The sequence below is a fragment of the Leptonotus elevatus genome, chromosome 10, assembly GCF_054856555.1.
Source record: "Leptonotus elevatus isolate MCC_2025b chromosome 10, RoL_Lele_1.0, whole genome shotgun sequence".
Classification (NCBI taxonomy): domain Eukaryota; kingdom Metazoa; phylum Chordata; class Actinopteri; order Syngnathiformes; family Syngnathidae; genus Leptonotus; species Leptonotus elevatus.
Window position 1 is genome coordinate 19,108,625 of NC_141248.1, and position 20,031 is coordinate 19,128,655.

General features: G+C 41.3%; 1 protein-coding gene across 2 annotated transcripts in view; it reads right to left on the bottom strand.

Moving 5' to 3' along the window:
* Positions 1-507: 507 nt before the first annotated feature.
* Positions 508-20,031, bottom strand: part of cbfa2t2 (CBFA2/RUNX1 partner transcriptional co-repressor 2) — a 50,377-nt gene continuing 30,853 nt past the window's right edge. For both annotated transcript variants that reach the window (XM_086087938.1, XM_086087937.1), the window contains 10 exons: positions 13,187-13,354; positions 12,825-13,066; positions 12,658-12,747; positions 9,574-9,758; positions 9,237-9,490; positions 6,429-6,517; positions 4,724-4,910; positions 3,290-3,358; positions 3,017-3,207; positions 508-1,924 (listed from right to left, as the gene is read on the bottom strand). In XM_086087938.1, the coding sequence (XP_085944064.1) occupies positions 1,598-1,924; positions 3,017-3,207; positions 3,290-3,358; positions 4,724-4,910; positions 6,429-6,517; positions 9,237-9,490; positions 9,574-9,758; positions 12,658-12,747; positions 12,825-13,066; positions 13,187-13,328 (1,776 nt within the window). In that variant the 5' untranslated portion in view covers positions 13,329-13,354 and the 3' untranslated portion in view covers positions 508-1,597. The remainder of the gene's footprint in view (positions 1,925-3,016; positions 3,208-3,289; positions 3,359-4,723; positions 4,911-6,428; positions 6,518-9,236; positions 9,491-9,573; positions 9,759-12,657; positions 12,748-12,824; positions 13,067-13,186; positions 13,355-20,031) is intronic.

Consider the following 20,031-nt stretch of genomic DNA (forward strand, 5'->3'; position numbering starts at 1 on the left):
TGCGCTACCGTGGGAGCCCTGCGCAATTGTGCAGTTTACTGCCATCTGTTGGTAAATCCTTGTAGTACACTTATCTATTTTGCAGGCTTTGTCTTGGTTACTTTACAAATGAAAACTAAATCTGACGGATTTGAATGTAATTTTTGATCCGTAACAGAAACGGCTTATTAGTTGATTTATACATGTTTTTTTAAATCTCACATATTTAAAGATTTCTATTATGAAGTATTAAATATTATATTTAATATACTGTACATATATGTCAATAATTGTATAATCCACGCGCTAATTGGGGATTTATTAACTCGGTTCATTTAAGACTTTTAATTGTCCATGGTTGTGAATTTCAGTGTGAATTGTTGTTTGGTTATACATTGTAATTTCATGCAATTTGCGGTCTCTTTTGTCAAAAGATTGGATAGAGAAGAAGAGCTGTAAAAATGAGAAGGATGGTACATTTGAAATCAAATTTGAAAAACAAACACAAACACACACACAAAAAAAGCATTTTCAGTAACTCTATTTCTTTATTTCGTACTTTACGTCAATATAACTTTTGTCATGTGACTTGTACCAAATGTTTAAAGGACAAACAGGGAAAATAAACAAAACAAAATAACGGCATAATTATTTTTACAAACTTTTACAACAAACGAGAGCAAGTGTGTGTGTAGTAGCCGTAAAATGTTGGACTTGAAGCTGTGTGAGTTTATCTCCTGAGATTTGTCCGAGTGGGAGGAGTTGCCACCAGGCTTTTTCACCGATTTGCTACAACAATGACACTGCTCAAGTGCCAAAATGGACTCAGAAAACGTCATCATCATCTTCTTAGGCTATTTTCCACCCAACTGGTGCAGTTTTGTACGAAATAAAGGCAACCTGGGCACCTCCAATTCTGCAAGGGACTACCAGCAGTGTGCAAAGATTGACGACGCCACAACTCACTGGCCACGCCCCCTTTGTATTAAAAGCAATTGAACGAGTAACCCAGATGCTGGCGTGGCTGCTGCGGCTGTGTTGCACGGCAGTCAGATAGAGTTGTGTTTAAAAGGGAGAGGCTAGTGTTTGTAGATCTGAACCGTACCGTGGGGAAGTGAACTGAAGTCGGTGGAAACATACTTCTGTCTGTGTTTTCCTGAGGTCCTTGTTCAAAGTAACTTTGGTGACATGAAAACAGTTTGATACCTGAATGCTTTGTGTTATATATTGCTTTGCAAAAAAAAAGAAGAAGAAGTTTGACACATTCACACAATCTGGCGACTCATCTTATTTTGTGTAAATCAGACCACTAAATCTGCTTCATGGCTGGTTTTATTACACATAACCCGCCTCCTCCTCACTGTTTTAAATGTATACACAAAAACGTGGAAAGGAAAGCTGCTTCAGAGTAAAGTGTACATTATTTTTAATCTCTCGTTTAATAATAATTTTCACCCTGCCGCCAAAGATGGGTAAGCTTGAGGGGGTTGGGGGTTGACTATAAACAAGTTTCCATCTGTCAGGGGGATCTGTTGGTCAGATAATCTGTCAATGGTGATGATGAAACATCTGCCGTCCTGGAGTGACCCTGAAAAAATGTTCAGCCACATTCCTCCTCCTAATGTCCATTGGTCTCGGGTGCCGAGGCCGGGGTGGAAGGGGTGGACGAGCGAGACGCCACTGGGACCTTCTCCCCGCCGGGACTCGATGCTGAGGCCGTGACGTCGGAGGTCGTCAGCCCCGCCGGGGACACCCCGGCGGCGGCGGCTGCTGCCACCCTGGCGGCGGAGATGGCGGAAACGGGTTTGGGCTGAGCCTGAAGTCCGGGGCTGCAGATGAGGTGGTGCCGCTCCCAGTCTTTGTGCTGGCAGAAGGAGCCGCAGTAGCGCGCCGCGTTGCAGCCGCTGCACGTCTCGCTGGCTTTGCGGCCGCAGTTCCAGCAACACTGAGGAAACACAGGATGGTGCGTTAGTAAGGGGTGCGCAAAGTTTAGATGGACTGTGAAGTCATTTTTATGGAGGAACAAAACTGCCAAAATTAAAAATAAATAAATAAATAAAAGTGAAAATAAAAACGGATATAATCAATAATATCATTCAAAAATTAAATACAATGAAATAAATATAAATGGAAATATTTTTTATATATATATATATATATATATATACACACAAGTAAAAGTATATATATATATAAAAAAAAAAAAAAACGAGATTCAAAAAATACAAATATATGTGTAGATAAATAAATAAAAATTATATATATATATATATATATATATATATATATATATATATATATATAATTTAATATCAATCAATAAATAAAAACGCTCTGCTCTCGCAAGTTGTGGTGACAGTGGTCAAGATAGTCGTCCATTGCTGGACCTCTCCATGCAAGCCGGCGAGACTTGCTTGTTCGCCGACCCGCTCACGCGACCATTAAAAGTCCAACCCAAGACACGCTTAGGACCGCCCCCTCATTTGAATAACATTTCGTCCTGGCACATCATCTGGAGCATAAAATAAATAAATGTGAGAGCAAAGCGTTTTATTTTTATTTATTGATTGATATTTAATTCTATTAATATATTTTATATTTTTATTTTTGTATTTATTTCCACATTTAACTAAATTTTTCTTTTTTTAAATCTTTTTTTTTTATATATATATATTGTTGATTTCATTTTCATTTACATAACATTTTTGAATTTTGTTTTTTTGTATCCATTTTTATTTTCACTTTTATGTATTTATTCATTTATTTAATTTTGGCAGTTTTGGTCCTCTATAATTTTCAGTTTACAGCTAAATAGCAAAATGGCTGCCGCTCGACATGGATACAAGTGGGTGGATTTTTCTGCCTTTTTGTTTTCTTAAATCATTCTGCCCTAAAATGGATAAAAGCAGGCAAACGGTTAAGAAACCAGCCAGACTCTGCGAAAAATAAATCACATAGCAATCCGGATCATAAAAATGGTCTCTGTTACGAGCAAACAGGAGTTCAGAACAATCTAAAGCCTAGGCGATAAACTCACCTCGCTGGAATCCTCTTGCTCATTGATAACCATGACGGCGTCCTCCTGAGCCTTCCTCTTGGCGTCGGCCAGCGTCTTCTCCATCTTGGCGCGTTCGGCCGCGATCATCTCGAAGGCCTTTTGCTCGGCCTCGGCCACCGCCTTCTGCACCTCGTCCATGGCCTGCCTCTTCACCTCGTTCACCGCCTCCTCTGCGCGTGGGAAGGGAGACGGCGGCGTTAGGTTGGTTCACATGGACGGAAACCAGAGGCGATTCTTACGGCGACTTCTCACCTGCTTTCCTCCAGATCTCGTCCGTGACGTACGCCGAGCCGGCTCGCGGGGCGAATTCACGCTGAGATTCTGGAGAGAGAGAGAGCAGAGTTGGGGCGTCACATATAGATTCGTTGGTTATTTTGTTTTTCAGAAATGTAAATGGCCTCCGACAGGAAAAAGGTTCCCCACTCCTGACTTGGAGAGCATGGCTATCTGCAGTGCAAACAAGGCCCTCATATCTGGTTTGGAGACGCAACAGAATCGTTGTTTATCGTCGTCTGATGTGAGATCCGACAGCCTCCGAGAGGAATGTGTTTGGCTTGGACGGGGGGAAGGCGGGCCTACAAGCTGTGTCAACATTCTGTCCCTGCCTGCAAATCTCTCCCCGCCTACAAATCACCGTCACTTTACAGTGTGTCATCCTATACGCTCTGCATCATATACATTTACAGGCCACAACATCAGGTATGTCTGAAATATTTTTTAATATGACAGAATTTCTCTTATTAGACCAAGCAGTCTTTGTTGACATTTTTTTTTCTTTCCTCCCGGTGGCTGGGCTGACTTCCCGGCTGTGCGGGGGCCCAGATGGTACTCGCACATGTTGGCCAGCTTTGTCTCTCTGAGCCTGCAGGACGGCCCTTCTGTGGCCGATATGGCCCAGGCCGGTCCTGGCACCTGTGAATGTGACTGTGGCCCAGCAGGGGACAACGCAAGGCAGGCCTGGCTGAGGTGGCGTTCTTCCTGCTTCCACTAGAGGGCAGTGTCAGTCTTGCATTGAATTGGTATACAATAGTTTTGACCTTTTTAGGCCTCTTTGGAATTGCTGTTTTGGGGGGTCTGAGCATGCCAGAAAACCCAGCACTATCTAGGTGACAATCTATACATGACCTCAAAACACACACAGCAGGAAGTTAAAAAGAAAGAAAACACATTTCCCCCGACACAAAAACTTGGTGGGCTTGTCTATCATAAAAGGATGCGAAAAAAAAGTCTCAAGGACCTATGCTCGAAATTGAACGGGAGGTCAAGCATTTTGGTTTGAAGCAACCATTTCGGACAAATTCCAAGGCTTGTCGTTTGACACACTCCTATTAGGCAATTTGCCCAAATGAGCCCCAATTGGAAGCAGGTGTCCTAAACAGATGGGCACAGGTAAACTTCCAAGCTTTTTTGCCTATGCCAACTAATTTGGACAGAACCTGGTGCCAAAGTTTTATGGTAAGTTAGATGATATTTGGAAAAAAGAAAAAAAAACGATTGAAATGAAATTGGGTGGATATGTCACGAGGACGTAAGAAAAACATCTCAAGGACCCATGCTCAAAATTGAAATGCAGGTCCGCCATTTTAGTTTGAAGCAGCAAATTCCACCGCTCGTACTTTGACAAACTCAAACAAATTAATGTTTTTCTTGATTTGGTATGACAATAACAATAACGAAACTCCTCACCTGACTCTGCAGAGTGGGGGCTGTGCGTTTTGGAGAAGGGCGCCGAGCCCCCTTTGCGAGCGTCCTCCTGCTCACTGGAGCGCCGCCTCCAGTAGTTGAGCTCCTCGCGGTCCGACTCCTGGCACCGCCGAAGGACGCTCACAGACCGCCGCGTCTTTTCCACCATGTCCACGATGGAGTTCAGCACCTGCACACGACAATTTTGACTTAACTGTGCAGTTCTTTACATTTTGTTAGAATTGTTGTGGGTGCGCCGATCGTAAGGAGTTGAGCAACAGCTTCGCTTCGCTCTTCAGCCAGGCAAGATTATTTTGTTTGATAAGCCACTTGGGTGGAAACGCGAGTTCAAAACCATCAGATGATATCAGAAAATAATCATCATTTTTCGCAACATCCTTTTTTGTATATAATATTTAGATTGTATTTTTTCGATTTGATATATTTTCAGAATATTTTTTTGGAGCTTCACAATGGAAATGTGATGGCCTTGGCTCAGGATGTAGATTTGGTCATTCAGTGACCAAAAGGTTGGCTGTTCGATCCCCGCTCTCCACGAGTCATGTGTTGTTGTGTCCTTGGGCAAGGCACTTCACACACATTGCCTGCGAATGTTTGGTGGTGGTCGGAAGGGCCGTAGGCGCACACTGGCAGCCACGCTTCTGTCAGCCTGCCCCAAGGGCAGCCGTGGCTACTTAAGTAGTTTACCGCCATCACAGTGTGAATGTGTGAGTGCATGAATAATGTATCCATTCCATTGTAAAGCGTCTTTGAGTGTCTGGAAAAGCGCTATATAAATTCGATGCATTATTATTATTTATTAAATAAAATCAATCTAGCAGTCTATCAAGGAAACAAAATAAAATAAAAAAGTTGTATGTATTTGTATTCAGTTTATATAATAGATAATATTTTTAGTATTTCTATAATACTGTTTAATGTATTTTTATACTTCACAGTTGAAAATAAAATCAGTCACATAGAAACCTTTTTAACTCAAATTTCTATAATGTATAATTTTTTTCTTTCAAACTTCACAAAATAAATTGATCTAGCAGTCAATTAAGGAGAATAATTTTGTTTATATTATATTTTTTTATTTGCATATGTTTTATACTATATTATGCATTATGTAATTTATACAGTATTTTTTAAATAACTCAACAGGGGAAATAGAATTTATCTAGCAGTAGATCACAGAAACTACATATTATCCACTTATTTGTATACCATATTACCAGTATTTATATTATATATGTTTAATGTATTTTTGTTTAGTTTTTTTTACTTAACTATGGAAGTAAAATCTGGCAGTTGATCAAGGAAACATCTATTTATTTATTTTTAGTAGTATGCTGCAAATCATTTATATTTTTATAATGTATACAATTGTGAGTATTCCTTTTATACAACACAACGAAAATAAAAGGTCAACTATCTAACAACATTAATCAAAACAACTGCTTGGATAATTTTCCTCAATGACACCCCTTGTTGCTAGGCAGAGTTCAGGGGCTGAGTGAGATCCGCCCCATAGGCCAATAAAAAATATATGGATACAGCCTCGTCGAGCCCACTAGCTGACGTGCACTAAAAACTTTGAAAACAACACTGTCAGGCTAATGAAACACACTCATGATCTGTATTAAATATAAAACCATGTCCATGCATCTCTTAGCCAATCAGAGAAGACCCAAAAGACACTTACGTGGTCCAAATGCCTCCATTCATCAGCCCATTCTCTGTCAGTCAGCCTGTGGTCGACCGGCTCTTCGCGGTAGCCCCCGTTAGTAGTGCCTGATTAAAAACACACACACAAGCGAGATCAATAATTAAAACTCTTCTCAACGCAGAAGACGCCGCAGGCCAGTAAGCGTTTCATCATCATTCCAATCAGCGTCCTCACACGGTGTGTAATTAAGGCGCCGTTTTATTTTGTGTGCATTTTTTTGCACTTAAGTGACATCATCATCGGGGAAGAAAAAACAAGAGCGAGATGAAGATGAGAAAATGGTGAAATAAAGAGCAAAAGAGAAGCCCTGTGATGCAAAACAGACTTTCGGCACCCGGAGCCGGAGCACATCTGGAAGTCAGCTGTCAAACACACACACACACACACACACACGCCAAATGTCTGCGCTGGCACCCTCCCCTTGCGGAGCTCCCAGCATTCCAGCAGGGAGACACTCAGGCTGAATGCAGTGGCTCCGATACTTAAACACAACCAGCCGCATGCTGTTTGCGATCATAAAAAAAAAAAAAAACACACATGTGCACACAACATACACACACACACACACACATACACAACAAAGACGTAGGAAAGCGGCAATCTTCGTCAAACGCAGAAACAAACAGCCCGACAAGAAGCCACATGCACACTGGGCCTGTTGAGAAGAAGAATGATTCCTATGTAGGCTCGCCTCGGCGGCCTCCTGGTTCTCATCAGCGTTCATCAGTTCAAAGCCATGCGTGTGTGTGTGTGTCTCCAGTTAAGTGGCGGCAGGCGGGCGGGAGGCTGCGAGACGAGGGACGGAGACCTCGTAAACACAGCACCTCCACCAAGAACTTATCAAGGTGTGTGCGTGTGTGTGAGCTACTGCTGTTTCCAACCAGAGACGACAAGACCTCTGAAATGGAGGAAAGATATACACCAGAGTCCATCCAGTCGGTCACGGACAGCGCACCACTGTTTATACGCGACGTGCGGGCGATACACTGAGTCCCGATTCATGGGGGCGCCACTAAGCAAACACGCGAGACCACCCTTAATCAAGCAGGCTAGTCAGTACACGGTTTTTTTTTTTGCAGGCAAAATGTTTCCTGACATCGCAACAGAGCTACATACTAATTTGACAAGATAGTGTGTGGCCTGCTTGGTGATGAAGTGCTGCATCCAGGAGTGAAAATACAATCTATGCTTTTTGAGGGCGCAGTAGTTCACGGACGCTTTTTTGGACAACAGTTCGTCACCCCTAGCTCCGGCACGAGTTGCCATGACAACAAATAGCCACACTCAGCTGAGGCCGGGGTGAGCAGTGGCTCATTTGCAAGAGAAAGGACCCTCTTTCATTTCAGTTTTATCATTATTTTGAGGTGCGGATAGAAGAGAATTTGGGGTGGAGGGGGTGTAAAGCGAGCTACACAGTAGATGAAGTGCTGAATCTGTAAGTGAAAATACGATCACGGTTTCTTCGCTGTTTGCACTTGCAGTTTTTTTGACTTGGGAGTCAACAAGTAGCTCCACTCCAGGGTTTCCCTTAGTGCTTTATAAGCCTGCGGAAAATCCATATATGGTACTGGCAGGTTGGTTAGAGCTTCATTTGCATGAAATAGGACCTCCCCCTCAAAAGGGTAGGTAGAAAAAAAAATCCCAGCAATTCTTGATGCTTGGGGTATTTTAAGGAAATAAAAAACAGATAAGACACCTGGAAATAGGTTTAAATTATGAAAGATATGCAAAATTATGGACTTTATATTTGTTGACATTCTGATTGAGCTTGTTTGCGAATTTCCTGCTATACTGGGCGTTAAGGCGTGTACCTGAGGGTGTTTTCTTTGGTATGCACCTTGCACATCTGACAATTTGGTGCTCTTAAAAGTAAACTAAACTTCGCACCTGCTGGAACCACGTCTAACTATTGGCACAGGTAGTGTAATCCGATTTTGGTGAATTTGATTGATTGAGAGTCTGCGCTCCAGGCACGTGTGGTGGATGTCATTGTATTTTATTCATACACTCTAAAACTGCTGGGTCAAAAATAACCCAATATTGGTCAAAAATTGGACCAACCCGCTACTTGATCCAACTTTCTGGGTTGTTTTGTACGAAACAATTTTCATTTGTATTTTAAAACAACAACAACAAAAGTTGGGTTGTTTTGAAACAAAACAAGTTACAACCAAAAGTTCGGTCAAATTGACCCAAGTTAGCGGGTCGGTCCAATTTTTGACCCATATTTGGTTATTTTTTACCCAACTTTCTGGGTTGTTTTTTATTTATACCCTCTAAAACTGGTGAGTCAAAAATAACCCAATATGGGTCAAAAATTCGACCAGCCTGCTAACTTGGGTCAATTTGACCCAACTTTCCGGGTTGTTTGTTTTGAATCAAAACAAGTTACAACCTGGAAAATTGGGTCAAATTGACCCAAGTAGTGGGTCGGTCCAATTTTTGACCAATATTGGATTATTTTTGACCCAACAGTTTTAAGGGTGAAAATATGACAATAAATTGCATTAAACCCTCTGAATCAAGGCAGAAATCAGTTCATGGAATGCATTATTATTATTATCATATTTGCTATGTAATGTCCCCTGATTACTGTATATATATATATATATATATATATATATATATATATATATATATATATATATATATATATATATATATATATATATATATATATATATATACACAGATAAAAGTATATCGTATATCGTATCGTATCGTATCGTATCGTACTGAATTAATCATTTCCACTAAGATGTTGGTGGCGCGTGTATTATTTACTTGGCAGCCTGGGTCTGTCTTTGAGCTCTCGTATCTCCAACATGCGCTGGCTGTGCTCACGGTGCAGGATGTGCGGCGCGGCGATGTCGTCCAAGGCGTAGTGCTGCAGGGGCGGCGGCGTCGGGTGCAGCTGGGCGTTGAGCGGCAGCGGGTGCGCGGGGCTGTGGCGGGGAGCCGGGCTGATGGTGCAAATGCGCTTGGCGGCCGGCTCCATGGCTACGGGCGGCCGTTCGTGGAAGCCGTTCTCCTTGACCCTGAAAGTCGTTAGCGGGATTGGTCAGATGAGCCTCCGCCTGATGGCGGGGGTCTTAAATTAAATTCGGTCATTCGAGCTCACCTGCTTGGGCTGGGCCTCTTGACGGCGACGTCGGAGGGCTCCATGAGGAGCTCGGAGGAGTCTGGAGAGGAGGCCATGGTGGTGCTCAGGAGGAGGTGCTCGTGCTGGGACAGGTACTGGGCCGGGGTCTGCTTGGCCGCGCGTGCACAGTGGAGGAGCTCCCGCTGTAGCAGGGGAAGGTTCGCCTGGAGATTAAGAGAGGAGGAAATCTGCTTGAAATGCACAGTTGGCACATACAATGTGGCTAACTATTTTCGATGCTTATTGCTAACTCACATCTTCACATACACTACGGAAGACGATTAGGGCCAGTGAAGGATTCTCACTTTATTCTCAGAATTTTGACTTTAACATGAGAATTCTGACCTAAAAGTGAGAATTCCGACTTTAAAGTCAAAATTGTCAGAATTCTGACATTAAAGTCAGAATTCTGACTTTGTTCTCAGGATTCACACATTCAAGTGAGAATGATAGTTGCACTAATAAAGTGAGTCAGAATTCTGAGTTTAAAGTGAGAATTCTGACTTTATTCCCAGAATTCTGAGTTTAAAGTGAGAATTCTGACTTCTGACTTTAAAGTGAGAATTCTGAGAATAAAGTGAGAATCCTGCCAAACTTTTTTTTCTCTCTTCACTGATCCGTAGTATTGCTACGTGTATCTTTTTTTTTTTTTTGCCTATCCTTGCTGCTTATTTGGTGGTGCATTACGACTGGAGCAAGATACTTCCATTATTGGGTAAGCACACCATTTGAGTGCTGAGTCACAGCACAGACACGCACATTGACACACAATCTTGGAAACATTTGACAATAAACCCTTACAGCCCCCGACAACTATTTTTTTCTATTCAGAACTTCTCTGTCTCCATCCTGTCCTCAACATTTCTCTTTTTTCCCCTTTTTCTTGGTCGACCTTAATTAGGAGCAGACGCTGGTGTGCTTGCAATTACACCACTTCCTCTCTCTGGTGAGTAAATAAAACCCAAGAGTTGCTTTTTTTTCTCATTTTACAAAGCATTTTCAAACCAGCAAGATGGAGTTTTTTCTCAAGCAATGCTTTCAGTTTTTCAAAAGTATTGGGACATTAGTGTGCCGTGAGAGATAATTATTCAATCCTTAATTGTTCCCAAAAATTTTGTTTAGTAGAAATATATTGCTGTGATTTATAGTGAAGAGCAAAACAATGCATATTCTTTCACTAGATGGCAGAATGTAGACTTAACCTTAGCATAATTGCGGTTCACCATTGAAAAATTCACCTACTGGCGTTTGTTGAAAGGACATATGATGTCTGTTTTGTTTTTGTTATTTCACATGGAATAAAAGTGCAAAACTCCATTTGAGTCCATCTCAAAGTTGGCGTCTCAAGGTCTTGCTTGTTTTTGTGGATTGGAAACAGAAAAAGGGGTCTTCCCCAAACTGTTCCCACAAAGTTGAAAGCACTGAAAGAAAAAAGGGGTGGCCTGGCCCTAACACCCGGGCCCCTAACCAGTGGACATTTGAGAAGCGGCGCTCTCTCTCTCTCTCTCTTTTTTTTTTTTGCCGGGGCGGATGCAAGATCGGCGGCGCCTCGGCAGCTGAGCGCTCTTCACGGGACAGCGGCACTCAGAGACCATAAAAAAAAAAAAGAGGCTGGGTAGAAGGCAAGACTTTATAGGCATGTTTCACACTTCCGACTTTCTATTTCCCCCTCCCTGTCTCACCAAAAAGCCTCCTTTCTCTTTCCCCAAAGAGAATGAAGTCACGAGCCCCCCTTTGTGTCATAAATTAGCAAAAGCAACAGAGCTTTCTCATCTCAGGACAGACGGATGGAGGTGAGTGAGAGGTAAACGCGTGGAGGAAAGAGCCGCTGCGGCAAGATTTATGGGCTCCTTTTGGGACCGAGAGGGGTGCAACTAAAAAGAAAAGCATACACTCCAAGAGACGTCTCCCGGTTACAAAAAGGGGTTCTCGTGGGGGCATTCAACACAAAACGTCATCTGTTGCGCATCAGGCTAGCACGCAAATCATGATGGTTAAACCATTTTGAGGAAACGTTTGCTCACTTGAACGCGTCACGGGGTCGAGCGCATTCGCCTCACTTGCTGCCATGAATTGAAAAGGCCGCAGATAAGAATAATGGTGGACAGTGGACACACTTCATTAGGTACGACTAACATGAAAAGACGGTTTAAAGCAGTGTACAATTGAACGACAGTCTTCGGGTAGTCAATATTTAATGTTTATATAATTAAAAAATGTGATCTTTAATTAATTTAATTCTATGATGTAGCTAATATAGGGCACCCACCCTTTTCATAAAAATGTTAAAAAATACAAAAAGAAGAATGATTTCTTCAATTGTGATTAGACCTCATAGAGATTACTGCTCGAGCCCTAATAATAATAATAATAATAATAATGTTAAATTTTATTGAATATTTGATCTTTCATAATGTTCTTTTCTATTAAGTAGCAAATATGAATAAGAACATAGTAAAACAATGTTTTTAAATAATAATACCTGTAGTAATATTTTTTTAAATTATTGCTACAAATATGTATTATTGTGCAGCATTACTCATTCAAAAAAAATTTGAAAATCCTAAGATAATATATAATCTAAATGGGGTATCCAAAATGTTATTTGAATATAGCTAACTACATACAATAAAAATAACACCAATAATATTATTACTAGTACTACTTCTGTACTACTAAAAATAATTCTCATTCTCTCCATTATAATAATAGTGTATTATTTTACTGAATATGTATTTATTTATCTTGACTTTTGTTTTTAATCGTGTTGCTATTATTATATAAACTTTATTTAGCCAGGAAGAAACTCCTTGAAAAAAAAAAAGTTTTACAAAAGTGTCCTGGTCGTGGCGAAACAGAATAACTCTAAAATATGTCATCAGACTGTGCAGGTGCAGGTTCCTAATGTTGTGGACTATAAGGCACAGAGAAGGTCGAGGTGAACTTTGAACTTGTGTTTCAAATGAAACCAAAGCATAAAATAGTCTTGTTAAAAATAAGAAGTAGACCAAGCAAAAGCAAACCCATATTTTGCGGGCGAGAAGGTCGAACGTGAATGTTTACCTTGAGAAATGGAATAACAAACGGCCTCAAGGGGAAGTTGGTGGCCTCCTGAAGCCGTGAGTGAAACTCCTCGATGGTCACTGTTGAATTCTACGAGCCGGGGGAAAAAACACAGTCAATATACATTCAAAAGAGATGTCGATATCACATTATTATTTTTTGCCTACCACCAGAGCCAGCACTAAGCTGCGAACATTGTCGCCGATCTCCGGCGAGATGTCGTTGCCGAACTGCTGCAGGGTGGTGAGGAAGCGCTTGAGCTTGCTGAGCTGCCGCGCGCCGCACGTGGCCGGCAACTGCTGGTTGGCCAGCGACGATGAGGACGATGACGAAGGCCCGTTGCTGTAGCGCTGCGGCGGCGACGGCACCGCGTTGAGTGTCGGCGGCGAATGGTGGTTCCCGTTGGTCACTGCGGAGAAGACGACAGAAGAGTGTAAGAGAAGCAAAAGATTCTGGGAGGTATGAAGATAAGATAATCTGTTGCTTCTCTTTTGCGGGCTCTCTCTGTGAACGTCAAAAACGCGCGTACATGCTGTGGTGGAGAAGGAGGCCAGGCGGGGGCCACTGGGGTTGATGGAGGGCAGGGGGGCCATGATGATGGCGGCGCTGCTGCTGCTGCTGCTGGGAGCTGATCTGGAATGAGTCTTAGCATCCACAGGAGAACCGGGCATGGCAGGGCTCTTCTTCTCTCCACTGTCTGCAAGAGAGGAGGACACATTTTAGTGGAGGCGCCAATTTCTATGCAAAGTTGGTATACTTTGAAATATCTTTTAGCTTCCACCGATTTGCTAAAAATAAATTATAAATAAAATATATCAGGAGGCCTACAGATGGCAGTCCTGTTATGTTGCACTAATTGTAAGTAGTTGAGTTAATAATGCCATGTAAAAAATGTTGATGGGGATTTTTTTTCCATTTCTGACACGTTTGGGTGTGCCCCGGGTCAAATTGACCCACTAACATTATCATGGTCAAGGAGAAACAAACAGGACAGGAGTTTTGAAGTTGATTGCTTTTTAGGAACAGCAATAAAATGAATGAGTCCATTTGACCCGGGTGTGTTTGATTAATCAGAAGTGTCAGAAACTTGTTTATTGGGGTTTTGTAAAGTAAAAAAAAAAATCCTGCAAAACATTGACTGTGATTTTGTAAAGTTTCTGACACTTCTGGGTAATTAAACACATCCGGGTCAAATTGACTTACTAACATTATCGCTGTTGAGGAGAAAGGTTTAAAGTTGAGATAACGCCTCATTGTTTTTTGGGAATAGCAATAAAGTTAGTGGGTCAATTTGACCCGGGTGTGTTACCCAGAAATGTCAGAAACTTGTTTATTGATTTTGTAATGTAAAAAAAAAAAAGGAAAAAAAAAAGGGGGTTTATTGGGATTTTGTAAAGTTTGTCATTTCTGGGTAGTCAAATACACGCAGATCAAATTGACCCACTAACCTTATTGCTAGATTCAAAAATTTTATATACTGTTATTTTATATAGTATTTGATATTTTATTTTTGCCACTTGCCCCGGGTCATATTGACCCAGGTAAATGATTGGTGTTCCTCATAAAAATGTGCTGGATGTTTTGGGGGGGACACATTTGGGTAATTTAACATATATGTTGGGGTCTAACTGGCCCAATAACATTATTACTGACCCTCAGGATTTTTTTTAACTGAGGGTTTAAAAATGTAGCTCTCGACAATGTCCATTCAGATATTTTGGGGTTTCTGAGACTTTTGGTTAAATAAACATACGTCCCGGGTCAAGCTGACCGACAAACATTATTGCTGTCCTGTACCATAACAGGGTTACGTGTATTTGGGATTTTTATACTTTTAGGTAATAAACCACGCCCGGCTCAAAATGACCCAATAGCAGGATATACTGTCTCTGAGAGAGTAACGTAACAGGAGAGTTAATTAGAGATAAAACAACATTTACTAAGATTTGTTTTGTTTTGTTTCTGACACATTGAAGTAACTAAAACCCTTAGTATTCAATTGATAAAATAATGAAATCAAATTTGAGTCAATTAAAAGTTAACCTGGGAACATGATTGCCGTCCCTGCCAAACAAATGTAATAGGAGGGGTTAAAAGACAACAAAAAGCTTCAGTTCTCGTCATATGCCCGGGCATTAACCACCCCCCACAGACCCCCCACCCCCCATCAAAGAGCCAGATGTCTAAAGTTTAGCCCCTCACTCTCGACCATTCAGATCACTAACAGAAGAAATGTTAAAGAATGCTATTGTGCCCTCGAATAATGCCCCTTCATTGAGTGTTGCGGCCAAGACGGGGGCAAGGGGGGCAGTGGCGGTGGGCTGCGAGAAAGAAAAGAGAGAAAGGAGGCCGGGACTATTTCACGCTTTACTAACAAGATCGTGAAAGCTTTTGAATGTTAAACGCAACTTTTCAATATGCCATCGCCGCTGAATGAGACCACCAGATAAGGGGGCACGGGCCTTGTTTGGGTACCGGGGGTGTCATTTATGCGGCATAAGGAGATGCCTTTGTTTCCCGCAGCTCCATGGAGGCGGCGCAAAACCCTTTTAACCCCCTCCTCAACCACCAGCATCTCCATTTGGAGTGGATCAGACTTTTCTAAGTGCTTCAAGAAAGGACGATTAATAGACACGCAAGGCCCGGCGGGGTCGAAGTTCAGCCTGGGAGAAGGCCTTTTAAATACGCTTTCATGCTCTTTCCGAGTGGCCTCGCCTTCAATGGCGCCTTTTATGTCTCTTTCACGGCCGATGAACTCTGCGCGGCCTTGTGCAACAGGTTCCCAAGTTTATAAAGGTTTAAGATGCGAATGAGCCACGCATAACATTGGAGGCAGAGTTGAATAGTTAATATATTTGAAATAAATATTATTCACAAAAATAACCAATAAACTGATTTTAGGATTATTTGCAATTTTTTTCTGTATATAATAATCACAACAGTCCTCTTGTAATTTCTGTATTATACTTAGTTTTGCTAATACTGTTCCTAAAATATGTATTTGCGTAATAAATGTATCAGTTAGTGGAAGTCAACCTTAAACCTATCTTGACAATAATATGTTATATGTGACCTCACTCGTCGAAACATGACATTCTGATTAATATTACATTTGTGGAATATGAGTTATGAAGCAAAATCCAGCCTTTTTGATTCATCTCAGGGGGCGGCCATTTTGCCACTTGCTGTCTGTCGACTGAAGATGACATCACAGTTGCTCAGGGCTCAGCCAATCGCAGCTCAGCTTCAGAAAACAGGTGAGCTGTGATTGGTCGTTGCCTGAGACCTGAGCAACATTGATGTCATCTTCAGTCGACAGAGCAGGTGGATCAAAACACTAACACAATATCAACCAGAATACCATATTTTGACTAGTGGGGCTGCATAGAACATATTATTGTCCCTCAAAAATAATTGGGGGTTGACAATTTATTTATACATTATGAGTCACAAAAGTTAGGGCATATGTTGTCATCCAACAGGACGAGGCAACATATCACTATGAATACAATACCCTGCAAAACATGCATGACATTGAAAGCATCTATTGAATATGATGCTATAATCAAATATGGATACACAAGCTTGTGAAATTCATATTTCTGCCACTCCCCCCTCCCCCGCATGCTGCCCATCTGTCGCGCGCATGCAAACATCTTTGACTGTTCATCCTGCTTCTTCTACGACGACACACTGTGGCTTGGCTGCCATCGCTCCACCTGTTCACCAACAAGGGGTGCAGGAAGGAGGACACACACACACACGCATGCACACACACACGCACACATATATATATATACACAGTATATGCAGTGCCAGTGCACAGCAGGATGCAGCCTGCATGCGCACAGAGACACACTTGCATATGGTCAGGAAATTAGACTGACATCTCAATAACACAATCAATGGAGCATATGGCCTTCATGTCAACACTGAGAACACGCACTTCTTAAAGCGGGGTACACACATTCTGATAAATCAGGACAAATTGTTCGTGTTTTCCAATCAAAGTCAGCTGAGGATCCTGACAGTGATTAGCCTGTAGTGTGGGGTTATGTTTTTTCCAATTCATTTATCTGTCATTTGTTAACTGACTAAGATCTGTATTCCACTGAGCGATGAAGGTTTGTGAATGTTTGCAAAGTTAGCGAATGTTGATTTCTTGTCAGGATTCGCAAACAATAATGGTCGAAAAACAGTTTTTAAAATTGATGTTCAAAACTTCCTTACGACAACAAAAACTATTTTCGACCATTAAAACTGTTAGTGGAAGTTTGTTACCTTGAATGAATCCTAATGAAAAATCACCATTCGCTACTTTCTCACAAACCTTTTCACTGAACTTTACAATAAACGAGAACATATAATTTTATTGTTAAAATAATCTACTTTACACATCTTACATACACAATTAGTGGTAAATGGTAATAGTAATTCATAAAATTAACAATTCTCTATAACAGTTGAGTATTTATTTTATTAAATATTGATTGATTGCAATTGCCTTAATTATGAATCAAATAATTTTAAACTGAGCTATTATGTTAGTATTAAATATTTACATTTATAGCAGTCGCCATAAATTAAAAAAAATATTGTAATTTAATCTGCCTGTTTTAACTAAATGTGGCCCGTGGTTGATCAACTGTTATTAAATTAATATTAAATAATACAACCTAAAAATGTGAATTATTTTCTCAATAAAATTATATATATATATATATATATATATATATATATATATATATATATATATATATATATATATGTTTAACAGTTGTTGTTGTTTTTTTTTACATATTTACAAAATAAAATAAAAACAAGTCCAAACTATGTTTTTTGTATTAAGCGAAACACAGATTTTAACGTCATTGTCTGCCAGGCAAGCCAAGCTTGTTCTATTTCTTCTTCTACTAATACTTAATTGTGCTGCCTCCCACAGGTTAACCTTGGTACTACAACATAAATCATTTCACATCTGGTGTTGTGTGCTTGTCATGCCGAATTTTTTCCTCGTCCTGCATTTTGAAGATTGGTTAAGACAACAGGGGACCTCAGGTGTTTGCCGGTTAGGTGAGCCTGCACGCTTACGTGACTTCATCTGGCCGGCGAGCACTTGAGACCAGTCAGATGCAACAGCCATGTTCAGATTCTTTCGATAGATTTTGTCTTCTTTCTATTCATTTCTAACACAAAAGGCCAAGCAAAAGTCGGCAGCTGCCTTCTAATAGCGCTTGTAAGAGGTAACGTAGGCTTACGTAGTTTCCTAACGATCGTAACCACGGCAACCTAAAGGGAACGAGCATCTGTCCCCTGGTTGCTAGCCAGGTGCCGCTTGTTTATTCAGCTTCAGGTGACGCAAGTGCGCATTAAAACATGTAATTGCCTCGGCGGCTGATGATTGCGAACAAGGCGGAAAAAACAGACCCGTAGCTGCCGAGCCGACGAGCGACTGCCCCATTTCGATGTTAATTGAGGAGAACGCCAGGAGTCGGGATAAACGTCACAGAATGAGACATGTAAACAAATGTGCAGGGTTTATCACGCTTATGTTTTCACTCCAGAATTGACTTTATCTCTTGACTGCCTTTGGAAAGGAGGTGAGAAGAGATGCAAGGCAGGCCCCCAGTCATTTATCAGTGACACAACATGGGAACACTTGGGAGGACTCACATACACTGAGTTTAATCGAACATATGTCTTTAAAACATATTTTATTCACTTTGGGCAAAATAATTCCAACATCCGCTAGATTTAAAATAAAATGAGAAGTAGATCTTGTATTTGATCTACCTTCTAATAAGCATCTTGTGAACAAGTCTTGAGAATTAGCTGTCATGGTTAAAAACAGTTAAAGCAATTAATATTATTTGTCCACTGTTTTTGTGATGTCCATAGACAAATTATAATCGAGTCGCATATTCTTTATACTGTGAGAAAAGTGACTAATGTTACTGCAGTTTATGTGTGTATACGCCGCCGATAGCCGATAGACCATAAAAGCCCGTACAAGCCGTTGAAGCAACAGGGCGGCCATTTTGCTCCTCCCATCTCGCAAGCAGACTACTGTATAAACTATATAGTATACATACAGATTAGACATATAAAGTTTGTAGGCAGTTAGTAAAGGGCCGGGGGGCAGGTTGGGGGGTTTGTGGCGGGGTGGTCACTATTTTTTAACAAGTAAAAAAAATATATAATAAAATGTGCACGGTATGTGCTGCTTTGAAGACCCCCTTTTTCTTTTATCACTCAGTTCCTCAGACCCCATTATTAGATTTGGCAGAGGCATCTTTTGTTGAATTACAGTTATAATTCTTAAATAAAAAAATATACAAGTTTCCTCCTGTAAACATCATTGAGCATATAATTTATACATGTATTTATGGCTATCGCCTATCCAGTATATTCAGCATCGTGTGTATACGCATGTATGAAGTACACTGCCCCCTGGTGGCCAAGGCGCACCCACCAGAATGAGCCACACAATAGATGCATGAAATCATGATGCCTTTAACTGTTTAATTCTAAATTATTTTTAATGTGATAATATTTTTAGAGTGAAATACTGTACTGTTATTCTTTAAAAACACAATACAACCATTTTTGTTGCTGTTTTAAAGGGGGCTAAAACGGATTAATGTAATTTCCATTCATTCCAATGCGAAAAGAGTTTTTAGTTACAAGCATGGTAACATAGAACAAATTACACTCGCAAGTCACTGTAATTTACTCAAAAGTCGCAAAGGCGACACGTGTCTCCATTTTCGAAAGGCGACACCACACACATCCAAAATAAGCCTTTCAAAACAGCGAGCTCATCCGACAAGTCGAGTGGCGGCGAAGGTTACGGCGACGCTTGTGTTGACAACACGTGTGTGCGTGCATGTTTGTGTGGAGGTCAAGAGGGAGCACACGACAGAGGAACAGATGTGCGCCGCATTGTGGTGCTTGTGCATGGACGGACGGGGACCAGGTGCGGCCTTTGTCTTCTTGGCATTTAAGTCCACTCGCTCGCATTCAGTCGTCCTCGTGCCTCACGACACCCTCCGACTACAACCCCCCTCCCACCCTTCTACGTGCTCACAATCGAGGGGGGTTGGGGGTGGGTTTGCGGGGTGGTTATAGGAGCACCCCCACCACTTTATGTCTCCCTTCACAGGTGACTGTTGGAGGTTGCTGGCCATTCCCGGTACAGTAGATCCATATCGTGCAGTCCATCAGTTCATCTGGGCCACGATGAGGCTGTTGATTCCACTTAGATCACTTTGGCAGTTTTTACCAAATTTCCTCATGATAAAACTTTACGTCAGGGCTGGGCCAACAAGTTCTCACCTTAGCAAGAGTCCTATTGTAAATGTAGAGAAGAACAAT